The sequence below is a fragment of the Xiphophorus maculatus genome, chromosome 4 (assembly GCF_002775205.1).
Source record: "Xiphophorus maculatus strain JP 163 A chromosome 4, X_maculatus-5.0-male, whole genome shotgun sequence".
In the NCBI taxonomy this organism is placed as follows: domain Eukaryota; kingdom Metazoa; phylum Chordata; class Actinopteri; order Cyprinodontiformes; family Poeciliidae; genus Xiphophorus; species Xiphophorus maculatus.
Genome location: NC_036446.1, coordinates 29212116 through 29234107, shown reverse-complemented (window position 1 = coordinate 29234107; position 21992 = coordinate 29212116). Strand labels below are relative to the sequence as shown.

General features: G+C 38.7%; 1 protein-coding gene across 6 annotated transcripts in view; it reads left to right on the top strand.

Moving 5' to 3' along the window:
* The window catches only part of akap13 (A-kinase anchoring protein 13), a 131122-nt gene that overhangs the window by 15022 nt on the left and 94108 nt on the right, over window positions 1-21992 (top strand). For 4 of the 6 annotated variants that reach the window (XM_023332771.1, XM_023332770.1, XM_023332765.1 and 1 more), the window contains exons 2-5: window positions 9912-9955; window positions 15212-15368; window positions 20462-20625; window positions 21069-21240. In XM_023332771.1, the coding sequence (XP_023188539.1) occupies window positions 9923-9955; window positions 15212-15368; window positions 20462-20625; window positions 21069-21240 (526 nt within the window). In that variant the 5' untranslated portion in view covers window positions 9912-9922. The remainder of the gene's footprint in view (window positions 1-9911; window positions 9956-15211; window positions 15369-20461; window positions 20626-21068; window positions 21241-21992) is intronic. The other 2 variants (XM_023332768.1, XM_023332769.1) reach the window with 1 other exon arrangement.

Below are 21992 nucleotides of genomic sequence, written 5' to 3'. Positions count from 1 at the left end.
TAGAAGTTAAAATTTATATTTGATAATGTGTTTTTGCGATATTATGCCATTACCATTATGATACTTGAAAATGACCTGAAAACACCATTATCGCTAATCGCAATAACTTCTGGGACAAATTATTGTTCGGCAAAATTTATTGTGACAGGCTTTATGATCATAAAATGTGATTAACTGATTTATTTCAGAAGGACAGCAAAGAATGATGTTATTTGATATATTTCGAATAACTTGAAATAAATCAAATTCAAAGCTTAAATCTCTTGAAAATATAGCAAACACATTGAACATGGAGTTCAGTTTTCCAGGTAAGGCTGTTTTGAAACAAACAGCCTATGAGAGTTAGCAAGTCTGTCGGCCAAAATAATTAGACCCAGTTAATTAACCAGTTAAGACGAACCTAGTACTATAGCTGACAATGTTGAGTTTAAAGAGAGTGATTACCTATATGAACCCTATTGCCTGTCTTCTTGCCATCTGTTTTTGTAGCATATTCCCATTAAAAGAAAAAGATGGCTCTTCACAAGCTACATATTCGCATGACAAGACTAATGCCAAATATTAGCCGATACACAGCCGCAGGGCGTTTTGTCCATGTGGCTGCATTAGAGAATCCTCAGCTGATTATTAAGGAGGGTCAGGAGACAGTCCGATTAATGACTTGTGAAGCTAATCCTATTCATTGTCCCATTCATGCTGAAGTCACATGGCTGTAATGGTTTATTTTGATAGCCCAGTGAACTGTGAAAGACATGGCGGGTCTATATTACCTCTCTTCAACCAAAATCCCTTTTTTCCCCTTTTGATTTATTGACCCATTTGTCACATCCAAGCACTTGATTGTGGCTGTGTCTTTGCAGCGTTTTTTCTTTCTTTTCTTTTTTTTGTTTGCATCAGAGAAAGAAAACTGTGTCATAGTGGCAGTTTGTGCCATAACGGAGAGTTGTAAGAAGCTTGGCTGAAAGCTGGCGGCACCCAGTGTTTTAGATGGAGTTAATGGCTTGTGTAATCTCTCTAAGCAGGTGTTGGGTAGCCGTAGGTGGAGTTTAGGGGATATTATTTCTCAAGGTTCTTCTATTACCAAAGAATGACTTTGGATTTAAAAAAGTGGGGTTTTTTCTCCCCTAAACGTCTTTTTTTCTGCCTTTCTGAGGAACCAGCATTACTAAGATAAAGAGGCAAGTTTAATAGAATGCTATGGCATACTTTTTTTTTTTTTTTTTACCAATTGTTATTCATTTCACACACACACCTGGAAAAAAATGCAAAAGCGGCTGAGGCTGGGACATAAAATTGTTGTATTCTTTGTTTCTTGTGGTTACAACAGAAATGCCAGTTGAAGGACTGGTTTCAGAGGTTTCCTTTTCAGTTTCAGAAGATATTATCTTACAAGCAGACTGTAACTTGACTTCAAAGTCCAGATATTAGCCACAGCATGCAGCATATCTTGTAGCAACCAATTGTCTTGAACTTGCTCACCCTTTCCGCATTCGGGCCAAACGTTCTGCAGTTTCCTACAACAGGAATTGAATTTGGAGATGACTAACATGTGCATTGCTATTTTAAAAGTCCCCTGTCTTTTCTTCTTGAACTATTGTTGCTCAAGAGGAACCGTTGGGCTGGATGAACCGTTCTGCATGGAGGAAGAAAATGTATCCGTGGCCCTAGAAGAGCAGATACTCAACAAGCATTTTTACATTTTAACACATAATCTTAATCGGTGACTTGTTCTCCTTCCACTGAAAGAAGTTGTTGTGGCCGTCAGATCACCATATTAGGTTGCCCCATTTTGTTGCCTGTTTTAGCTCATTGCTGTAATTGGGTGGGATTTATTCTGGACTTAATTTCAGCTCTGAAGATTAAGAACCAGAAGTAATACCAGGAGTATAGGTAGAGGTTACGGGTAGAGGTTAGGGTTAGCAACCCTGATACTTCTAGGTATGAATGAGTATCGGTGAAAGCAACATAACTACAATGCAGATATTTTGTTTCGTCTTGTGATGACATTATCAGGTAGTTGACTCAAACTTTTGTTAGCTTCTCCGATTAGCTGCAATTGCCTGAGTTTTCTGTTCCCTTGTCTTGGCACAGCTAGCATTGTGTCACCAATTGTTAGTGTAAGATTGTAGCTGTGTAGAAGTGTGTATCATGTGGGACGTACAGTTGGAAAATAAAACTTTTCCAACTGTATTTTAATTTGAAGTATTACTCAATGTGATTGTGTTATCGAAGGCCTATGAAATTATGTTCCCGGAACACGGTACAGCTTTATATCATGTCTAATATTTTCAAGCTACTATAAAAATCAAGTCCTCGTTTCCTTGCTAATGTAAAAAATAAACAAACTGAGCTTTGACCAAAATAAAGGGGCAAAGAATGTAAGTGCTGCTGAACAATTCACATTTGTTAACCTTAGCAGCTGTAAAAGCTGAAAGATTTTGTATAACTTGTGGTACACTTTTTAAAATTGAATATAAAGAAATCTAAAAACAATGAAAGCAACTGCGTGTAAGAAGTATCTGTAAAATATGCATTCACTGATATTTTAAAACAAAGTGATCAGCATAGCTAGAGCAGTTTACGTTACAAAAACAGTAGTTGTTATCTGTTTTTGGGAATGTAGACTCTTAGTTCAACTCTGAGATTGCCAAAATCTGTCATTCCTCATGACTGTTGAAAGCACAAAAGGATAAAAAGAGCAACTTTTTTGCACTTTGTTCAACCTTACTGTTATCTCATTAAAGTTTTCCTATCATTCTCATTCTTTTGCAGCCTGAGTGATTCCACAGATATCTATCAGTGCTTTGCAGACAATGCAGGATTTATTTGAAAGTCTTACTTCTCTGTGTATTATCTGACTTCATTTTTTTTAAAAACACCTCGGTGATCTTGAAAATGAGTGAGTTTTGTTGTCAGTTTGACCCAGTAGTGCTTTGTATGTTGTGTTTATTGAGCTTAAAGGGAAAAAAATAACTTTTGAGTGTCCAACAAGACTGGTCATCTTCCAAGGCTGACTGAGTTGAAAATCATCCAATTGTGGTCAAGAGCCTTTTTTTTCTTTGTTTTGAGTCCCTTTAAGGAAGCAGTGATGTGAGGCATTTCTTGTAGCGCAAATTTAATAGATTTAGTCAAATGTCTGGACAAAATCTACACATTCCTAACACACAGGGTTGTTGGCTTAACAGACTTGTTTTACCTGCACTGTCATTTAAAAAGATATATTAAAAACACACACAACATATTTTGATGGACACCTCACCGTCAGAGGAATGGAGATTTCAATTTACGTCCACTTGCTACATCGCCCAATGAGAACTTGACCAACTGCAAATGAATGCAACTCTGACATTAGGCGCTCTGTGTGAACTGTAAATGACTTGCTAAGAAGTGTTTCATCGGCGGAGTGTTTGCACATGCATAACTTTGAGTGTGCATCCACGAAAGCCCGGGTGAAAGCAAAACAACCACGGCACGTCCTGCAGCAGCGAAGTATTAGAAATGTTTCCATGGGTGGTGTAGAGAGACACTGTTGGAGATTGCTAGGCGGTATCTATGTATTGCATCCATTTATTTGTGGTGTTGTTGTACATTTTGAACAAAGCTTTCAGGGTGTTGGTTGACAGTCTTTGAATGCTCAACCTACCCTTCATTAATCATCGGTTTGCAGAGGTTTCTCAGATGGATATTTTTGTTTTTGTGCTCAAACTTCTGTTGTTTACTCCAGTGTTTTGGCCTCAGAAAGCTGGAGGTCATATGAGAAAAAAAATGCATAAATGAAATGAATTTTTCTGAAATTTTTAATTGTAATTTATTACAAAATTTTAAGTTTTAGTTTTAAAATCAAAAAATATAACTAAGATTAACTTATTGAAATATTATATGCTTTCCTATCCTTCTGATTGGCTGATTGCTAAATTTATCAAGCTGCTTTCTTCTCAAGCTGGCACAGCAAGCGGAAAACGGAAAGGTTTCTGTAAAGAAAAAGGCAGAAGCAACCGTCCAGCAGCCCCGCTGTGAAGGACGCTGCTCCAAAAAAATCCCCTAAGAACTCTTGTCCAACTAAAATCAGAAGGTAGGAGGAGACATTTATGCTAACCTAATGTAGTCATTACAGAATGGAGCATAAAAGTGAGAAAAAAACATTCTAAAAGTTTTTGTTTCTTTCCACATTTTCTAGCATGTTGTGTTGCTTTTCAAACTGGGTCTCTCAGAGGCTAATGCTGTTTAGGGGCCAAGGCTTGGAAAAGTTTGGGAACCCCTGGTTCAGTTCAAGTGGGGCATTTCAGTTGCAATTACAAGGGAGGCTATGGAAACAAAACAAAAAGAAATGTAAATGTTCCAGCTTGGACTATCTCAGATGGCTGGACATTTTTGGTACTTCAGACTGACTGGGAAGTTTAGCTCAGCAGTCACACCCAAGAGGAAGTTGGGGAACTCTGGCTTAGCTGTGGAATGGTGTAATACATCCGGACAAACCAGTGGAGGGGCAATTACATCTACACACAATGTAGCAAAGCTGAGTCAATTTCCTTTAATCGTAAATGGTCACCCATCTGAAGGCTGCTTGTTTTTAAATGGTCCTAAACTCATAATGTTTGTTGATTAAGTGTGTTGAACTGTAATTGTTTATGTTGTACCTTTCGACTCTGCAATAATGTCAACTAAAATGTGGCAGCTGACTTATCTCATTAATACGTTTCCCTATAGATTGATCAGAGAAAATGTTCCAGTTTCTCTGTAAAAATACACAGGACCTTGCAGCTTATTGGAACTGGACAGTCTGTCGGCCGGAGATCAGAATTGATCTGTTTTTCCTCCTGTCTTATCAATGATTCCTAGTAAAATACTGAAAGATCATTTCATTTTTCCTAATTCATTACATGCATAAAAACTAAGATCTCCTGCCATTTTTGGTCTATAAATTAAGATGAGCAGTTTAATACAAGTGCTGTTAAATAAAACAATTCTGATAATTAGTTAAAATATAACAATGCTAAAAAAAATAATCAGTGAGACAGACAGGTAGGGATGCACCAATAAATCAGCCCAGATTTTCTTCAGTTTGGGAGATCGGCAGTCTGCCGATATTTGCATGTCAAACCGATGTAATCCACTGATCTTAAATAGCTCGCGCTTTTCCAACAAAAAAATCCGCTTTTGCAGAACTACCCTTCACTGCTAGTGGAATTTCTTTCTACCCTCAAAAATGTTCCGGCAGTGTTGAGCCATAATAACGTAGACGAAGGTGAAGTAAAGTCTAGAGTGGTCACTGGAACTCCAAGAATGGCAATTAGTGGGTCCCTTTGGGTCTGGGTAGTAAAAAGGCAATGATTTGACTTAACAGGGAGTGGGCAATTTTAAAAGAGATTTAGAAAAAACCCCTAAAAACAGTTGTTTAAAATTAATTTTCATTGTTTTCTGCTTGTATTCAAACCAGTTTGCACTTTTGTACAATAGAAAGTGAAGCTTTTTTATTGTTTTGCTTGCAGAAACTCGTAATTCAAAACCAAATCGAGATAATCATCAAAACCGTTCAGTAGAAAAGGAAATATTGTAATAACTCAGACGGATTCACAGTTTTTGATGCTCCTGCAGATTTCCCCCTGCCTGTCTGAGATCCCAGGTGTCACAGGACTCTTTCTTCTCCCTTAACAACTGTGAAAAAGTGGCAGTCACACCGGCAGCCTGAGCTGCCGTCGCCGCTGGTGCGAATGTGTGGAGAATGTAAAACAGGACGGGGGGCGATAAAGGACACAGCAGCCATCCTCAGGTGAACAAATGTTATCGGCTCCATTCTCGCCGGTGAATACTGTGAATGTGGCAATGCATCTTGTAAATATTTGCCCTATTGTGCCGCAAGCTGGATCACACCGTGGCCTCGAAGACGCCGTCAAAGTAAAATAACGAGGACGTGAGAGCCAGCAGATGACAAGGGGATAGAAATGTAAAAAAGCACAAAGAGCCGGCGGACATGATTTGAGTCTTATAAGTGAGTGCTGTGTGTGTCGTGAGGGAGCTGGTCCCTGGCCCAGTGCACTTAAGGCAAGAGGATTAGCCTCCAGAGTATTAGTAGAGCTGCTGATTATCCCCTTACCTGATCTGCCTAATTCGAGCTCAGGCCTGTACATTTAGCAGAAAATTGGAAAAATGTTTGGACTGGGCTGCAGAAAGTGAATTGTGTTGTGCTCTGTTGACTCTGGAGCTCTCTGTCGTTCCCTCTCTCTCTCTCTCTGCTGAACTCATTAGGTCCTGGCCTTTTGTCGCCGCCTCCCCCGCTGTGTGGTTGATGTGATTAATGCACCGCTAACCACCGGGGCCAGAAGCAAGGACTTGTTTTAGTGCCAGGGAACGGCAAACAAAAGAAAATTGTCTCCGCAAATAACAGAGGAGAACACGGGGGCTCGGAGCTGAACAGATCCTTGACTCTTCGGCGAACGTGAGCTCGAGCCAAGCTCTGTTCGGGAGGGTTCAGCAGAAAGGTTTCCAACCCATTTGTCTTCCAAGTATATAGCTGTTACACCTTTTGTTTTTTAAAGCAATTACACACCCACTACCTCTGGCCTTGTGTCCAGAAGCCGGCTTTAGGGCCTCGCGTTTCCAGACTCGGGAGTAGAGGAGTCAAACATGTTCCGTGTAATTCTGCCAAGTGATCCCGGGACCGCGTAAGCCCTTCTAGAAGAGGCAAACTAGTGTTTTTGTTGCTTTGCTGTCCCGACTCTGCTTGCTGAGAAACCAGTTGGCGATTGGAAGAGGCAGGTTTGTCCAAACAAACAAACCAACACAGGTAGGGAACTGGCAGCTTTGTTCGAAGACTGTGAGAGAGTGTGGGCAAGCGAGTTTTGCTCTATTGACCCCTGTGATGAGAGTGGGGGATTTCCAGGTGCAACTTAACTATTCACACTACTGTTCTTTCTGCACGTTCTCAATATTACTGTTTATTTAAAGTAAGATCTATTAATATTCCTGTTTATTTATTTCCTGTGTATTTACCAATATTATGTTTTTTCTGCAATGTCACTACACTACTAACGTCGCTTCCCTGCTTCAGTGAAACAACCCCATAATCACGCGCTGCATCACTGTCACAAGGCCAAATAAATGCCACAAGGCCAATGCCCTCCTGAAACATAAACAGCAACAAGATGAAAATGAACATCAGCCCAAGTTTCGCTTATCGGACCCATACTGATATGTTAAGAAATTGCTTGATACCGATGTTGATGATGTGCTCATCTAGTTACAGCAAGTATTATACTTCATATCGGTGACATGTGGTCAGGGGAGGCAGGTGAGGCAGAGCCTCATCCTGTCATCATGGAAAAATAATATATAATGATAAAATAATTTATATTGCTATTTTCAGCCTGTGATTTGTACTATGAAGTACCTATTTTTCATTTAGCTTAACCAATTCTGATTATTTTTTCTTCAAAATTGCAGAATTTTCGCATTTCCCCATTCAAATGCTCGGAAGCGAAGCCGGTGAGGCAGCAGTGAGCTGAGCCTCACCTGGGATTTCTAGATATTTACTATCGGGCGGAACGATTAATCAGATTAATTGTAGTGAATCAGTTATTCAAATATTCAGCTAACTTAGCAATCGATTAATCACTAACTGGAGCATGCATTTGCTGAAAGAACAACATACACAGAGCAGGAATTAAGCTGTTTAAAAAATTCTCCTGTTAATCATTGTTTGCTAACCATTTATTAACCGGTTGATTAAAACCAAAAAATGAACAGCAGAAGATGCGCCCTTTGCACTTTGTTCACTAAAGGAATGCTGTTACTGCATTTTAAGCAATAAAATTTTCCTTTTTCTTACTTAAAAAAGGAATATATATTTTTGTTTCATATATGTATTTATTACACTTGTTAAATTGGGACCCGAGTCCAAATTTCGTAGCTGGTTTGATACTAAAGTTCCTTGAATCTTTGAATCTTTCACTACCATATTTTGTTTTTCTAATATTGTATAAAAAGGCTTAAATAATAACAATAATAATTGATATAATAAATGATTAGTAAAATAGTCATTAGTTGCATCCATAGTTTACTATAGTAATTGTATTGTTTTGATGAATTGTTTTATCTTTATATAACATGTATTTTTTTCCATTAGTTTAGTAGTAGTGTGTGTTTTTCTGGTCTCAATCTCTGTTTTAAACCCGTGTGACGCATCCTGCTCCACATTTGGCTGTAATTATAAAGATTGATTGAAGGTTCTTCCATTAAACTTGTAACAAAATGTGCTGCATCACTGCAGCATATCATAGCCGCCTGGTTTTTTATCAATTTGATCTGCCTTTACTTCTATGTCACTCCCTGACAGATAATTGTTCTCTTGCATTAATCTCACATCTGCATTTGCTCCTGTGGATTTTACTCATTCAACGTCAAACATTAGTTGTTGTCATGGTATTTCAGACGAATTTTGATTCGTCTGAAATACGTGGGTTTCGCCTGATACCTTGACGTCTTGAGACGAGAAGTTACTGGAGTGTGGGTGTGCGATCTGATAAAACTGGGATTAGCAGAGCTGTCTGCTCAATTATGCGCGGCGTCGCATCACATTAAAAGCGCGGCGTTCTCTGCAGCTGACAATATTTGATGCAAATGATGCAAAGTTGATCATCGCCGGTTAGGATGACAGTTCTTAAACTACTTTGTAGATTCTTGGATGCTGTGTTTTGACTTTCACTGTAGGATAAAAAAAAAATCATTTTTTTAAAGATTCATTTTATTTTATTTGTTTGTTTTTTTTTACTTGCATGGACAGATGTATCTTTATCTAAAATTTATTTATTAAGCTGTTTCTGTTGATTAGAAGCGCCAAACTAATCCAGCAACAACAGTTCCAAAGATATAAAATTTTTGTAGATTTTGGTCAGCAATGTCTCTTTTCCAACCCGCATTCAGTCTCCATGGTAACCAATTGCTGTACTGGCTGAGGACTTCACATAGCATACTCTACGCATAATAAACAACTAGAAAGTGTCAGAAAACTGAATTTTATGGTTCATAGATTGTAGATGGAGCTGTAACTCACAAAGATAAATAAATTTTTTTTGTGCCATTAGTTTCAAGCAGTTATAGTTTACAACCAACTTTTCGAACTGTAAACAGCTCTCTCTGTGTGTGTATTCTAGAGAGTGAGGCATAAAGCAGGAGCGTCTCTGCTGTACTGCCTTCAGCTTCCCTGTTGTCTGCTGAAAATCTTCTCCCTTTTGGTCTGAAAAGAAAACCCCCTTCAAATAACTTCTCTGTGTTTTGTCTCTTGATGACTTGGAAAAAAATCTTTTAACTTGAGTTGCAGTGACTCATCATCGACGACGAAGTATCACGGGGACATACTGGGAATTAACCATGGGGCATTCACTGATTGCAATGTAATTTTCTTGTTCTCTCAAAGCTGAACTTGTAGGATGAGATTGAGTAATTGTGAGATAGGTATGTTTACATTAAACCTCTCCCTTTAAAATCAGTTTGTCTGATGTGAAAGCTGTGCGCTCTTCAGCATTCATGAGGCCACTTTCAAAAGCTTGTCTGAATAGCAGGAAGGAAACTCCGTAAAGGTGACTGATGTCTTAGTGAGTGAATCACAAAGAAACAAATCAAGGCATTGAATTTATGGGATACATTTTCTGAAAGCTTCGCTGCGAAGCCTTTCTTGCCATTTGCAGTTCCATTGACGTCGAGCTAAAACTTAGCATAGTCTCATCAGAGAGAAGGCTTTCTTTGTCCAAGTGTTTCCGTCAACAAGACTTCCAAGGTGCTAAAATGATCATCTCGTGTTTACAACCCCTTTTTTGTGCCCTTCTGAAGAATTTCCATTGTTTTTGAAACAGAACGCGGAGACAATGACGAGCATCCCACAACCGCTAACCCGTAATTTGTTCTTCTCTTTTCAGTGTCCAGGGACATGAAACTCAATCCACAGCAAGCTCCTTTGTATGTAAGTATCACTAATCACAATGGCTCTTGTGTGCACTTGATGCAGTTTCTCCAGCGTGCCCAGTTGTGCTTCCTCTTCTCAAACAAACAAACACCGTGTTGTTTACATATTTAAGTCCTTTCACTTTTCTGGCCCGTGTGGCTGCTGCTCTGTGTGAATGGGGACGCCTGTCAGGTCAGCGCAGCGGAAACTTTAACCAACTCCGTCTTTGATTAAAAAAGTGTTTTTGTTGTAGTTTTATGAAAAACCCAACTTTTTATACACCCAAAAAAAACTAAATCATTCTAGGGCTAAAAACCTTTGAGCAGAAAACATTAGTCTTTTTTCTCAAAATCAGCATGTTTCCATTAAGCAAATTTAATAATTAATTATTTAAAAGGGCAACATGACTATTTAGCAAGGCATTGACATGAGAAATATGGAAGACATTTGCTCATCACTACATCCACACCGAAGAGTGATGCTGTCAAAAAAACCCTGGTTGTGCTGCTTCCATTTGGTGCGTTCACTATCGAAGCAAATATTGAATTTTTGAGTGTTGTTACTCGTCGGGGTCGTTCAAGCTAATAATTTGTCTGGTTTCCTGCTCAGGATGCGTGTCTGTGTCGGCTCTGAATGGGACGAATTAAAAATTCTCCAACACGATTTGCTCACTTGGACGAACTACCTCACTTGTTCAAACAGAACGTGTCCCAAACCCTGCAGATGCTCTAATATCCACTTAAAGCCGGCTTCATTCTGCTAATTACCCTTTGGTTACACATTTGCTGCCTTTACTCGTCATACATTAAGTGTTTCAGTTTGATCTCCTTACAAATTACTCCAAAATATATGCAGTTGCTCTTGTGGCTCCTGAATATATTGATACAAAATTAATGAAGTGTGTGCATGTGTGAGAGCAGTAGGGATATTTCTGAGTTGGTGCTTTTGTGGTTCCACTGCTCTCCTACTCACTAGACACACACGACGCAGATATAGGATATGGAAGAGAGGGCGTGAGTGTGTGTGTGTGTGTGTGTGTATTTAAAGAGTTGACTTACTAACTCACTTACCAGCCAGATAATGTTATCTGTGATTTACAATCTGACTCTTCACTGAGACCGGGCGGGTGGTTAGGCCTCATTAGGCCTCAGGTTTTAGGAACTGCTTCAGTCTGTCAGTGCTTTAAAACAGAAACTAAATGTGTTTAAACATCTAAGTCGAAGGAAAATGCTTATATTGTTACAGTGTCATTCAAAAATATTCATACCCTTTGGTACGTTATCGCCACAGATTTCAGTCGGTATTATTTGACTTTAATATAATAAGCTGACACATAATTGGTAAGTAGATGGAAAGTAATTTTTTTGGGACATGTTAAATTGGGTGTGCACTGAGTACGCTGACATTGAAATCCCATATTAATACTGCTGTTATGGCTCAATTTCCCAATATTTTATTTTCTCAATTCTTTTTATTCAATTACTCAATTAACCATCAGGATAATTGATAGATTACGCGATTACTAAAATAATTGTTTACAAGAGCCCTAATATAGTCATATCAAAGCTCTACATGCTAAAATAAATATCCCTGAACATTTTGTGCAAAACTACGTCTTATTAAGCATTCCCACTGACATGTTGACTGTTGTTATTCCAACAACATCATCCGGCGTGAATGAATACAGGGTTTTACTACAAAGTAGCGGATGTGTTGCTGATTTAAAATGAACCCTTTGCTCACCTGGACAAACAGCAGCTGGATGTCGGGGAAATGGCTTAGCTCATACATGCGTACTCAGAAGCGGTGAGGGAGGAGAGGCTGAGGTCTGTAGCCTCCAGCTGTGCTTTTCATGTTGCTAAAGAGCTGCTTGCTTCTTGTTGAAACTTTATGATTAGCAGGTCAATACCTCAGCAAGTCACTTTGCTCTCCGCTGGTTTGAAGTATTTAATGTGGCAATGCAGGCGTCCATTTACACACAGGGGCGCGCTTTACTCGGCTTTTAAACATATTTTTTCTTTCTGTCGTTTAAGTCGGACAAATAAGTCATTTCAATGTCTTTTAGCACAGATTTTAGCCTGCAGCCAGGATAGTTCCTGTGTGGGCGTATGTGTGTGTGTGTGTGTGTGTGTCTGCTCTTTTGCATGTTTTGCAAAGATGGCTATGTGTGGAGCTCTGTTTCCTGCCGTCTCCAGCAGATGTTTCACATCTCCCGTCTCTTCGCCTGCTGCCAACACATTCGCCTCCAAAAAGGGACTCTCAGCGATCTTATTCAGCTGACTTTCTTCTCAGCTTTCACTTCTGTTTTCTCTCAGCACCAGCCTCCGTCTCGGCTCTTGTTACCCAATATTGGTACATGTATAAATATTTTTTATGAATGTTTTTTCGTTGAATCGGCTTTCAGGTGTTCTTCTGTTAGAGAAGATTCCTCCATGTTGCGTCGTTTATCAAGGGGTCGAGGATTTGGGGGAAACGCGAGGCCCGCCAAGTTGCCGAAAGAAGGCCGTGCTGCTATCGCTGCAGAGTGCAACGGGTCGGCATTCTGTCTGAAGTGATCCAGAGGAAGAGAGAAAATCATTTCTCCTTTTGCTTCTCCTTTGTTCGTGGCTGAAAATGTGGAACTTATTTCACACTGATGTATTTTCATTTTCCCACGGAGCACAAAACTGCCAAAATCACTGAGGTGTCAATTCACTCCCGACGCGCCAAACCCTAATTTTCAGTCGGAGCTGAGGATAAGAGATGAGTTTTTAATAGAGAGGATGTCACGCCTGCTGGCTTCTGCCGGGCCCGCGACTCATTTACTGCACTTCCTCATCTCTCCTTGTTAAAGCCGACATGCTCGGCGCGCCGCTAAACACGCCACGAGTCAGCTTCCTCACTTCTGGCTCTCTGAAGGTTCCTCCAGGCTGCCTCTCTCTGTCCGTGGCCTCTGGGCTGACTTTCAACAAGTCTCCTCCACTCTCAAACCGTTCAAACGGTATTTCTGGCTTTGCCAAACAGAGAGGCCTGCCGGTCCCAAGGCTGCTGGTTAGCCTCGCTGCTGCCTTCCAGACTGGAAGAAACACGGCCCTGAAGGAGAGGAAGGCAGCACCTTTGACCCTCTGCTCAGCTCAAATGTTGGGTGAAAAAGCTGCAGCATCGCTCAGAGTAAATGGGTTAGACGTTCTCTATTCTGTTGACCCCAGTGGGAAAAGAAAAAAAGTTTAATTGAACAATATCCCTATTTTCTGTCCCATCTCCTCCCCCCTTTGGTCTGTCCTCAGATGACACCATCATTCCACAAATTGTGCAACCTCACTCTGGGCCTTTGTTGCGTTAGAAATAAAGCAGCCAGCATTTATGCACAATTACGCTTTTGAATCTTTGCGCTCTGGTAATTCAACGGTTATCTAGTTCACACAGTTGAACTGAATGTAGCTGAAATGTTGTGCTGTTAAAAAGATCCAAACACTGAAACAAATCAGGTAAATGACTGTCTACTGGTGTCCTAAACAGGGTTGCCACATCTGAGTTTCCAAACCAAAAACAACGTAAAGCCCATCCAACTCCAAAATTAATGTATTGAAATTCATGTTGATGGCACCATGAGTTGTCCTTTGTTATATTCTGACCAGAACCAGATCCCATTGGGACTGCAAAGGACTTGACTGACCACTATGAGACTTGAGTTTTTTATGGTGATACATCTTTTTAAAACTTGATATTTCCCTGGGACTTCTGCTTTACAACACTGCTACGTAGTGACACTTGATTAATCATTGACAATTTCATGTTCAGCAGATTCTAGAGATTTCAAACTAAATTAGCTAGAAAGATCAGCAATAACACTGCATTTTATTTTGTGTTTTTCTGCCACATCATGGCGACTATTTCAAAAGAACTGTCCTCTGAAACCCTTCTAAAAATCCGCCAAATGTTGTGAAAAGCAGCCCAAATTTTAACAACCCGCCCAAAGCTGTTTTCCCCCCCAGCCAAACGTATTAAAAAACAGCCTAATTGGCTAAAAACTTGCCCAATTTGCCAACACTGGTCCTAAATGGCCAACACTTTTGTGGTATTTTATTAAACTGCTTGTATTTTGTAGTGCTGTCAAATCGATTAAAACATTTTAATCAGCTTAATCACACTCTGGCCCTCTGATTAATCACGATTAATCACGATTAGGAGTGGACATTTATTATATTGTTTACTATTTATCATGGTAAGTTTCTTATCGTGAAAAGATTTTGATTTATCGCTGTCACAATAAATCAAAGTGAAATCAAAGGTAAATCAAAAACCTTTTGTTTAAAGTCCCCAAAAACTGATCGTATTGTCAGGATTGTTAATTTTACTATTTTTCTTCTATTTTCCACTTTCTTGCTGTGCCATGCATTCACAGCCTTACAGTTACTTAATAAAAAGAAAGGTTGAAACAATTAATCGGATTACTCACGATTTATTGATCATTGAATTAATTGTCATCTAATTTAGTAATTGATTAATCGTTAACTGACATGTGCAGTCTCAAGAAAATAGCATTCACTGAAAAAAAACAACATATTCAGAGCAGTAATCAAACCAAAACTGTACAAAACATATATACTGTGTGTATATATATATATATATATATATATATATATATATATATATATATATATATATATATATATTGTGCCTAAGATAAAAACGCCATTGTCACTGAATTTGTTTTAGGGAAAATTTTAGAAGTGAACCTTTTTTTTTTATTTTCACTCAATTCAGATTTAATGCTAAGTATTGCATTTTTGGCAGTAAAATGTTTATTTTCTCATTTAAAAAGGAATTTATTTTTATTTGCATCTTTTAATGTGTTTCTAATAATGTATTAGAAACCCATTAATGTTTCTAATGCATTCGTGTATTAGAAACTTTAGACATCAGAATAATTGATAGATAAATCGATTACTAAAGCAATCATTAGTTGCAGCCCTACCAAAAAGTAATAAATGGGTCCTAACATCACTTTTATTGTTTTCAACAAAATATCACAATGAAATGTCAAGTCCACCCCTAATCACTGTGCTTGACTTTGTAAGGTTGAAATGCAAAAATGCACATTTTCAAAAAAAAATGTTTTATTGTCTCAAACCAAATCTCAGTTTTCCACGTTTTTATATTCTGGAAGGTTTTAAAGAAGTCACTCGGCAAGTCAGAAATAAAACTCTGCTAATAATTTTGCACACATTCTACTATATGAAGATGCCATTTTTTATTTTCTCTTCCTCTCACTTACGGTCCCGTTTGTCTCAGCAGGGCCGACGTGTTGTCACAGTGCAGCTTTCCGACGAAGAGCTGGCTGCAGATGATCGGGGAGTGGACTACTTCCTGCTGTTCGCCGGCAGCACACAGAGGCATCTAACCAGCACCCTGAGGAGCAGCCATGACACCTTACAGGCGTTATGTCCCGGTGAGCCACCGCCGCAGCCAAGCCTCCACAGCCCCGGTTACTCCCAACAGGAAGAGAGAGACAGTAATCCACACATATGCGACCTAACATCTCTCCTGTTTTCGAAATTTCCATTTTCAATGGATAAAATGGATGAAATTAGATTAGAGGTGCAAAACCTGAAACTCAAATTGTGCTGCATTGAAAATTATATTATACCAGTTAAATTTTCTTCTCAGTTTGTGTCCCTACAAACCTTAAAAGTATTTCCTTTGTATTTCACACATAGTAGCGAGTGATCACTAAGCAGAGAGAAAAATTATACATTGTTGTTGGATGCATTATGCTGTTTATTTATGTACTCTGAGACAATATAAAAGATTTCATTACACTGCAAAAACACTAAATTTTAGTGGTTTTTATCTAGTGGAAAGTATTGTAGTACACTGGAATTAAAACTAACTTAAAGGTAACTCTTCAGCAACATATAGAAGCTTGTTTTATGTTAGTAATCCTTGAATACAAACTGTACTAGTTCCACTGACAGATTATTTCATTTAAAACTGTAAAAATATCTTACCGTAAGTGAAAAAATCTGCCAGTGGAACTACAAGTTGTTGTTTTTTTAAAGCTAATATTCAAGAATGTATCGTCCTAGCTGCTGTTGGATTTTGCAGCAACAGAAATCTTTCTCTTCCATTTAGTCTGACTGATGAATTACATCAGGCTGAGCTTATATTGAGTAAATTCAATCCATGTTTGTTGAGCTACTGACTGCAGAGGTGGTAAATGAGCAACAGCTTCAAACACATCATATAGCAAAGTTCACTGTGCAACACAAGTTCTTGTCAAGAATTAGGTTTAAAAAAAAAAAAAAAGAGTAACAGGTAATATGTTTTCCAGCATATAATAACCAGGGTTAATAATACCAAAAGATGACTACCACTAACAGTCATTTTGCCTTTTGGGATAGTTAAGCATTTGTGATTTTTAGTGTAGTTCAGTTCCTTCAGATACAGTCAATCTGTCCTGTTGAGTGTCCAACTAATTCTTTGTTCCTCACTTCTGATTATTCCAAAAGTCAATACATAATCAAAATAATAATAGTAATATTGACCCGAAACAAACTGATAAATTATCAGTTTTAATATGATGTGCAGTGAAGAGATTGAAAAGTAAAAATGGGTTGTCTATAAAAACCTTTTAAAAGTGATTTAGAAGCTGCCTAGTCTGTCATACTGGTTGTCAACTATTGGTATAAATCTGCTGACTGGGCTCTCAACTTTAGCACCATCTTCTCTTTAGTCTCTTTCTGCCTGCTGCTTTTCAACAGGGAACAATTTTTTAATGGTTCCCATTCAACACCATTTAACCAGCTGCTTGGTAGCTTCGTTCTGATTTTAACCTTTCTCAGTACTGTTGAGTTGAGTATCGTAAAGCAAGAGTTACATTGCAAAAAAACACAAAATCTGACCAAGTATATTTGGTCTAGTTTATAGTGCAAATTGAAATTAGACAAAGCTAACTTACAAGTAACGTTTTAGAAAATATAGGCGCTTGTTTAAAATAACTAATTCCTTAATATTGATGAAAAAGTATGAGTTTCAATGCTAGATTATTTCACTTATAACATGGAAAAATGTCTTATTAGTGAAATAATCTTCCAATACAACAAGTAACTTTTCATCAATATTAAGGAGTTATTGACTTCAAACGAGCTCCCATATCCTGCTGAAAAGTTGCTTCTAAGTTAGTTTTGTTTTATTTCAATGTACTAAGATTTTTGCTGTAAAAAACTAGACCAAAATTACTTGGTAAGATTTTGTGTTTTGTGCAGAGTAGAGCTGCTTGAAACATATTGGATAGTCAACTAAAAACGCTAAACTGTATTAAAAACTGCTACAGTAGTTGGCAAACAACAGAAGATATAATCTCCTTTTGTTGCTTTTCCACATCCAACAATAAACGATGTGAGGAGCAGCACAAAGCACGAAGGACACGAGGAAGAGCGGTAGCTGAATTTGTTTTCCTCTGCGTCTCCCTTCCTGACAGGTAAAGAATAAAGGCAGGACATGATAAACGGCGTTATCTTATTAAGAGCTCAGCTGAATTACAGGCGTCTGTTGGGGGTTGCAGAGAGGTGTTACTTTCTTTTCACAGATCGGCTCCGCTTTGCCGCTTCTTCCGTCGGGCCGATATGGACTCCAAAGGGCCGAGCTTGGAGCCGGCCAGGATGCCGCGGGATGGATTTCCCAGATGGCTTAAAAAAAATAAAATAGAAACGGCGGTGCATTCTGTGAATCACTGCTATTTAAATGCCCTCGAGTAAAGCAATAACACAAACTTGGCTTGCCGTCAGCCGTCTCAGGTTGTAGAGCCGCGCGGTGGTAAATCACACACGGGGAATGTTGTCAGTTGAGGCGGTACTGTAGTTGTTCAAATGATTACAATATTTCAGAAGCAGGAAACCTGTCAGGACTGGATACATTCACAGAGAAAGCTATTTAATAGAGATTTATAACCCTAAGACGGCTTGTGGACAGTGAGATTATTTAATATCATTAAGAAAGTCAAATAAATCAGCAATCAGAACTGAAGAAAATATCTACAACTTGAAGACATTTACGACAACTACCAACATGACCAGATCCAAGGAAGACCATCCTGACAGCAGACTGCAAGATGGTAACCCCCCCCAAAAAAATCCTAAAACATCATCACAGCATCTACAGCAAACAAGTTATTACTGCCGTTGCTGTAACAATGCTTGTCTGTGTAATAAGAGCAGACTTCAAAATGTAACTTTCTACAGAGATGTGCAGGGAGAAAACTTGACTAAAAACCCCACAGGAAGCCAGACTATCTGCTCTCTAACAGATTTCTTTTTTCAACTGAATTTGAACCATAAACATTTTTTCAAAGTTTCTTTTTATCTGCAAAAATATCACAATTAATCCGATTAATCCTTTGAGCTCTAAAACATTGATCTGTGAAGGTTTCTTTAAAAAGAACCAAATATTTAACGGGTTCCCCCAATGTTTCATGTAACTGCAGTGTATTCGCGTAGACCTCGGTCCATTCTGTCGTTCTGTTGTTGTGATAATCATTCATTGCATTCATTTGCATAAACAAAATATAACTGATGGCACGGTGCATTGTTAATTTGCTGGAGTCTGACTTGTCAACAAAGGAGATGGAGTTCAATTGGACAAATGTTTCAGTAAGATAAAGATTACTGGTATTTGCTTTTAATTTTTCTGTGAGTTGGAATTATTCCAGCTTTGCAAGTCTGAAATGATGAATATGTAGTGAATACAGTTTTCTTTTTTTTTTTTAGTTTTCTGTTCTGAGCCCAGGTTTCATCCTCACAGCCTGGGAACAAGCATGTCTAGTTAATCTGTGACTCTGAGTGTCTTTAGTTCGGCAAATCACATTAATGAGCCAAACGTCGGCGGCCGCTGGAACTGTAGAAGTGTTGCCGTCAAGGAAATGACTAAAGTGTCCCTGAGAGCCGTGCGAGTGTGACAGGGAGGCAGCTCCAAACTGAAGCATAGAGCGTTTTAATGAAAATCATCAGAGGATGTCATGAATTCAGCCTCATTCTCCTAATATTTCCACACTTTGTCAACATGTGTTTTGTAGATGAAAATAAGTCAGGGTTGTTGTTACTTTGTCAGACTGCGGTACTTTCAGTCAGCACCAATCGTCTGTTCATCACATCTGCTTTCATAAAACTGCACAACTACAACGTCTGCAGGTTGCATCAAACCCATCTTGAAAGATTCTCATGGAACGCTAATATCAGGTTATCAAGTCCTCATTGGCAGAATTGTTAAATATTAATTCATATTTTTAATGAGTCAATAGAACAGTCCTCTTCTGGGTAGATCATTGATCCAAACGTAACGACTTAACGAATTTTTAAAGACCAGAATTAGGCGTACACATAGCAATTTATTGAAGAGCCTTTCTAATACACAAAGGGAGGGAAGTACACATAGGATTACACAGTAATACATGGTTAAATGTCCCAAATGAATTCACATAACATTTGGTAGCCATTAAACAACTTGGCTGTAATATTAGTTGGAAATGTGGCAAATGTGTTCCCTTATCAGAAAAAGTAGAAATTATTTAAATTGTTTTTGTTTTTTCTAAAGCTCAGACGTGGCTTTTAATTTTAAACATGGTTCGCTAATGCGGAATGAATGTTTCACCCACTGTGTGACATTTGCCCAATTAGTGTCATTTTGTTTGAAAACATAACTTTGACTCCATGATTATTTCAGGAATTGATTATTCTGACAATCGATTAATCGGATAAGAAAAATGCCGCGTTTTGCATATTTTTGATTTAACCATTTAAGCCTTTTTCTACAGTACTAGAATGCATTAATAGACGCAAATAAACATGTGAATGTTAATCAGCTGTATTAACGTCAAGTTAATCAGAAAGAGCTGAGGTCTGTACATTAGTATATTTTTTTTAGCTGCAGATGCATTCTTTACTAAAACATATCAAGTGTACACTTAAAGAATGCCATGATTTCAGGCAATAAAATTTTCTCATTTAAAAAAGGAATTGAGTTGTTTGGATGTTGTGATGTATTTGTAATAGTCTATAAAAAGCCTCAAGTGAAATCTCTCCAGAATGTGTCCTTTTTATTATAAGATTAAGCGATTAATCAGAACAATCAACCGATTAATCGATAACTAAAGTAATTTAGCCGTGGCTAAATTTCATCTTCATAATTTCATCATCATAATTTGAAATAATGTTTATGTATTTTATGTAAAGAGACTGACGATGATTATGATAAAAATAGTCAGAACGAGTTAAAACTGCAAGTTTAATAGATGCAAAAGGTGTTGATTGTTTTTTTTCTCTGTTTCTTTTTTTTTTTATACAATTCACAGATGAAAATAGTGCAAGCTCTCAAAAACATTTTTATTTCCCACGCCAGAGCAAAAAAGGGTGAAAAATCACAAGAAAGTGACCTGAACTATATCGATTGAATGGTGTAAAAAAACAAGACAAAAAAAAACAATTTAGTCCTCTCCAGGCTCGTTTTCCCCCTCTGATCTCTCTTTGCTTCTCTCTCATTGTATCGTAGCTCACAACTGCTGCGAGGTGGTGTTGGTCACCTTGTGTTCTGCCACCCAGACGCCCTCCAGGTACCCTGAGAAGCCAGCGTCCTGCCCGGGGACCGTGGCTCCATTGGCCGAGCATCGATTCAGCTTTGTCCAGGATTTGGCTTTTGACATGGCCCAGTTCTTGGTGAGCCGTCATTTCATCTCCCATAGCACTATATCTTGTGCAGCACTTGAGAGCAGGGAAACCAAATAATGCATTTTGTCTTTGTTTGCTGCCCTAATGTCTGACATTAATACTCTATTACTGAATTCTCTTTCTCTCAGCTCGGAGTCTCTTAGAAACGTACAATCGTAGAGAAGGAAATTGATCCGGACTCCGGCGTTCATTCGCTTCTAAATGGAACATTATTTTCTTTACTTGCCGAACCCGATGTTTTCAATAACACATCCGCAGCTCCAAATTGCACTCGTGCGATTGCGACTCCCTACATTTACGTCTTCCATTATTTATCGGCGCCTGGTTAATGCCTTCCTGCTCGACTTATGTAAAAGGAGCACGCCCCAAAAACTCTGCTCGCTCTCCTCTGCTAAAAAGTCGACTCATCTCTGTAATCACCTTCCACACAGGTGAGCACAGCGGGGCGGGCCGACGGCCTCGACGGGGCCCTGCTCCTTGATGAGTGTCAGATTCCAGTGCAAGAGTGTGAGCGCCTGGATGAGAACCTGGCACTGGCCCTCCACCACCTCGTGTTGCCTCCGGGATGGAGTCTACTGGGGAGCAAACAGACCAACAGCACTGGTGAGCCTGGAAAACCACTGCATGTAGCGCCTTGCTGAACTACTCCTACTTGGGGGTTTTTGTTTGTTTTTTGCAGTTTGTGATGTTGCTACCTAAAACAATAATGAATCACATTAGACTTTTGTGATAAACCAATTTTGTGTATGATTGTTATGAATTAAAGGTGCATTATTATGTAAAATTGACTTTTTTGAGCTTTACATCATGTTATTATCTTATTCCCTATTCAAAAACATAACTGGAGCGTTGCTTTGAGTCTTTTATGCATGTTTGAGAAATCCTTCAATTTCCCACAGCAACCATACAGCTGTGCAAAACAGCTGGAGGGACAGAAGGTGCATCTCCTCCTCTTTTTTTAGGTACAGCTTCTTCTAGGAGCTGCGGTTTCCAAGCTCCTTCAGACTAGCCAGTGCCAATTAGAAAACACCTGTTGGAACTGCGCATCTGCTGAGCCCAGTATACAAGCTGCTTCTCAGTGTACCGCTGGTAAAAATATTGTTAAAGGCTTAAAAGAGGATCCATGTTGTGGTGACTTCAGACAGAGCAGAAACTTTTAAAGAAACAGAGGCCCAATTTCGACATGTTAAATCAGGAAGTAAAATTTCTTTTGAGTCATATTTGATGTAGCATTTTGCAAAAACAACTCCATAAATAGTATTTCCTCTCTTACACATTTTTATAACAACTGAAGGTAATATTGTTACTTGATTATGCTATAAAATCACTCTGTGCCTTGAAAACACATAAAGCTA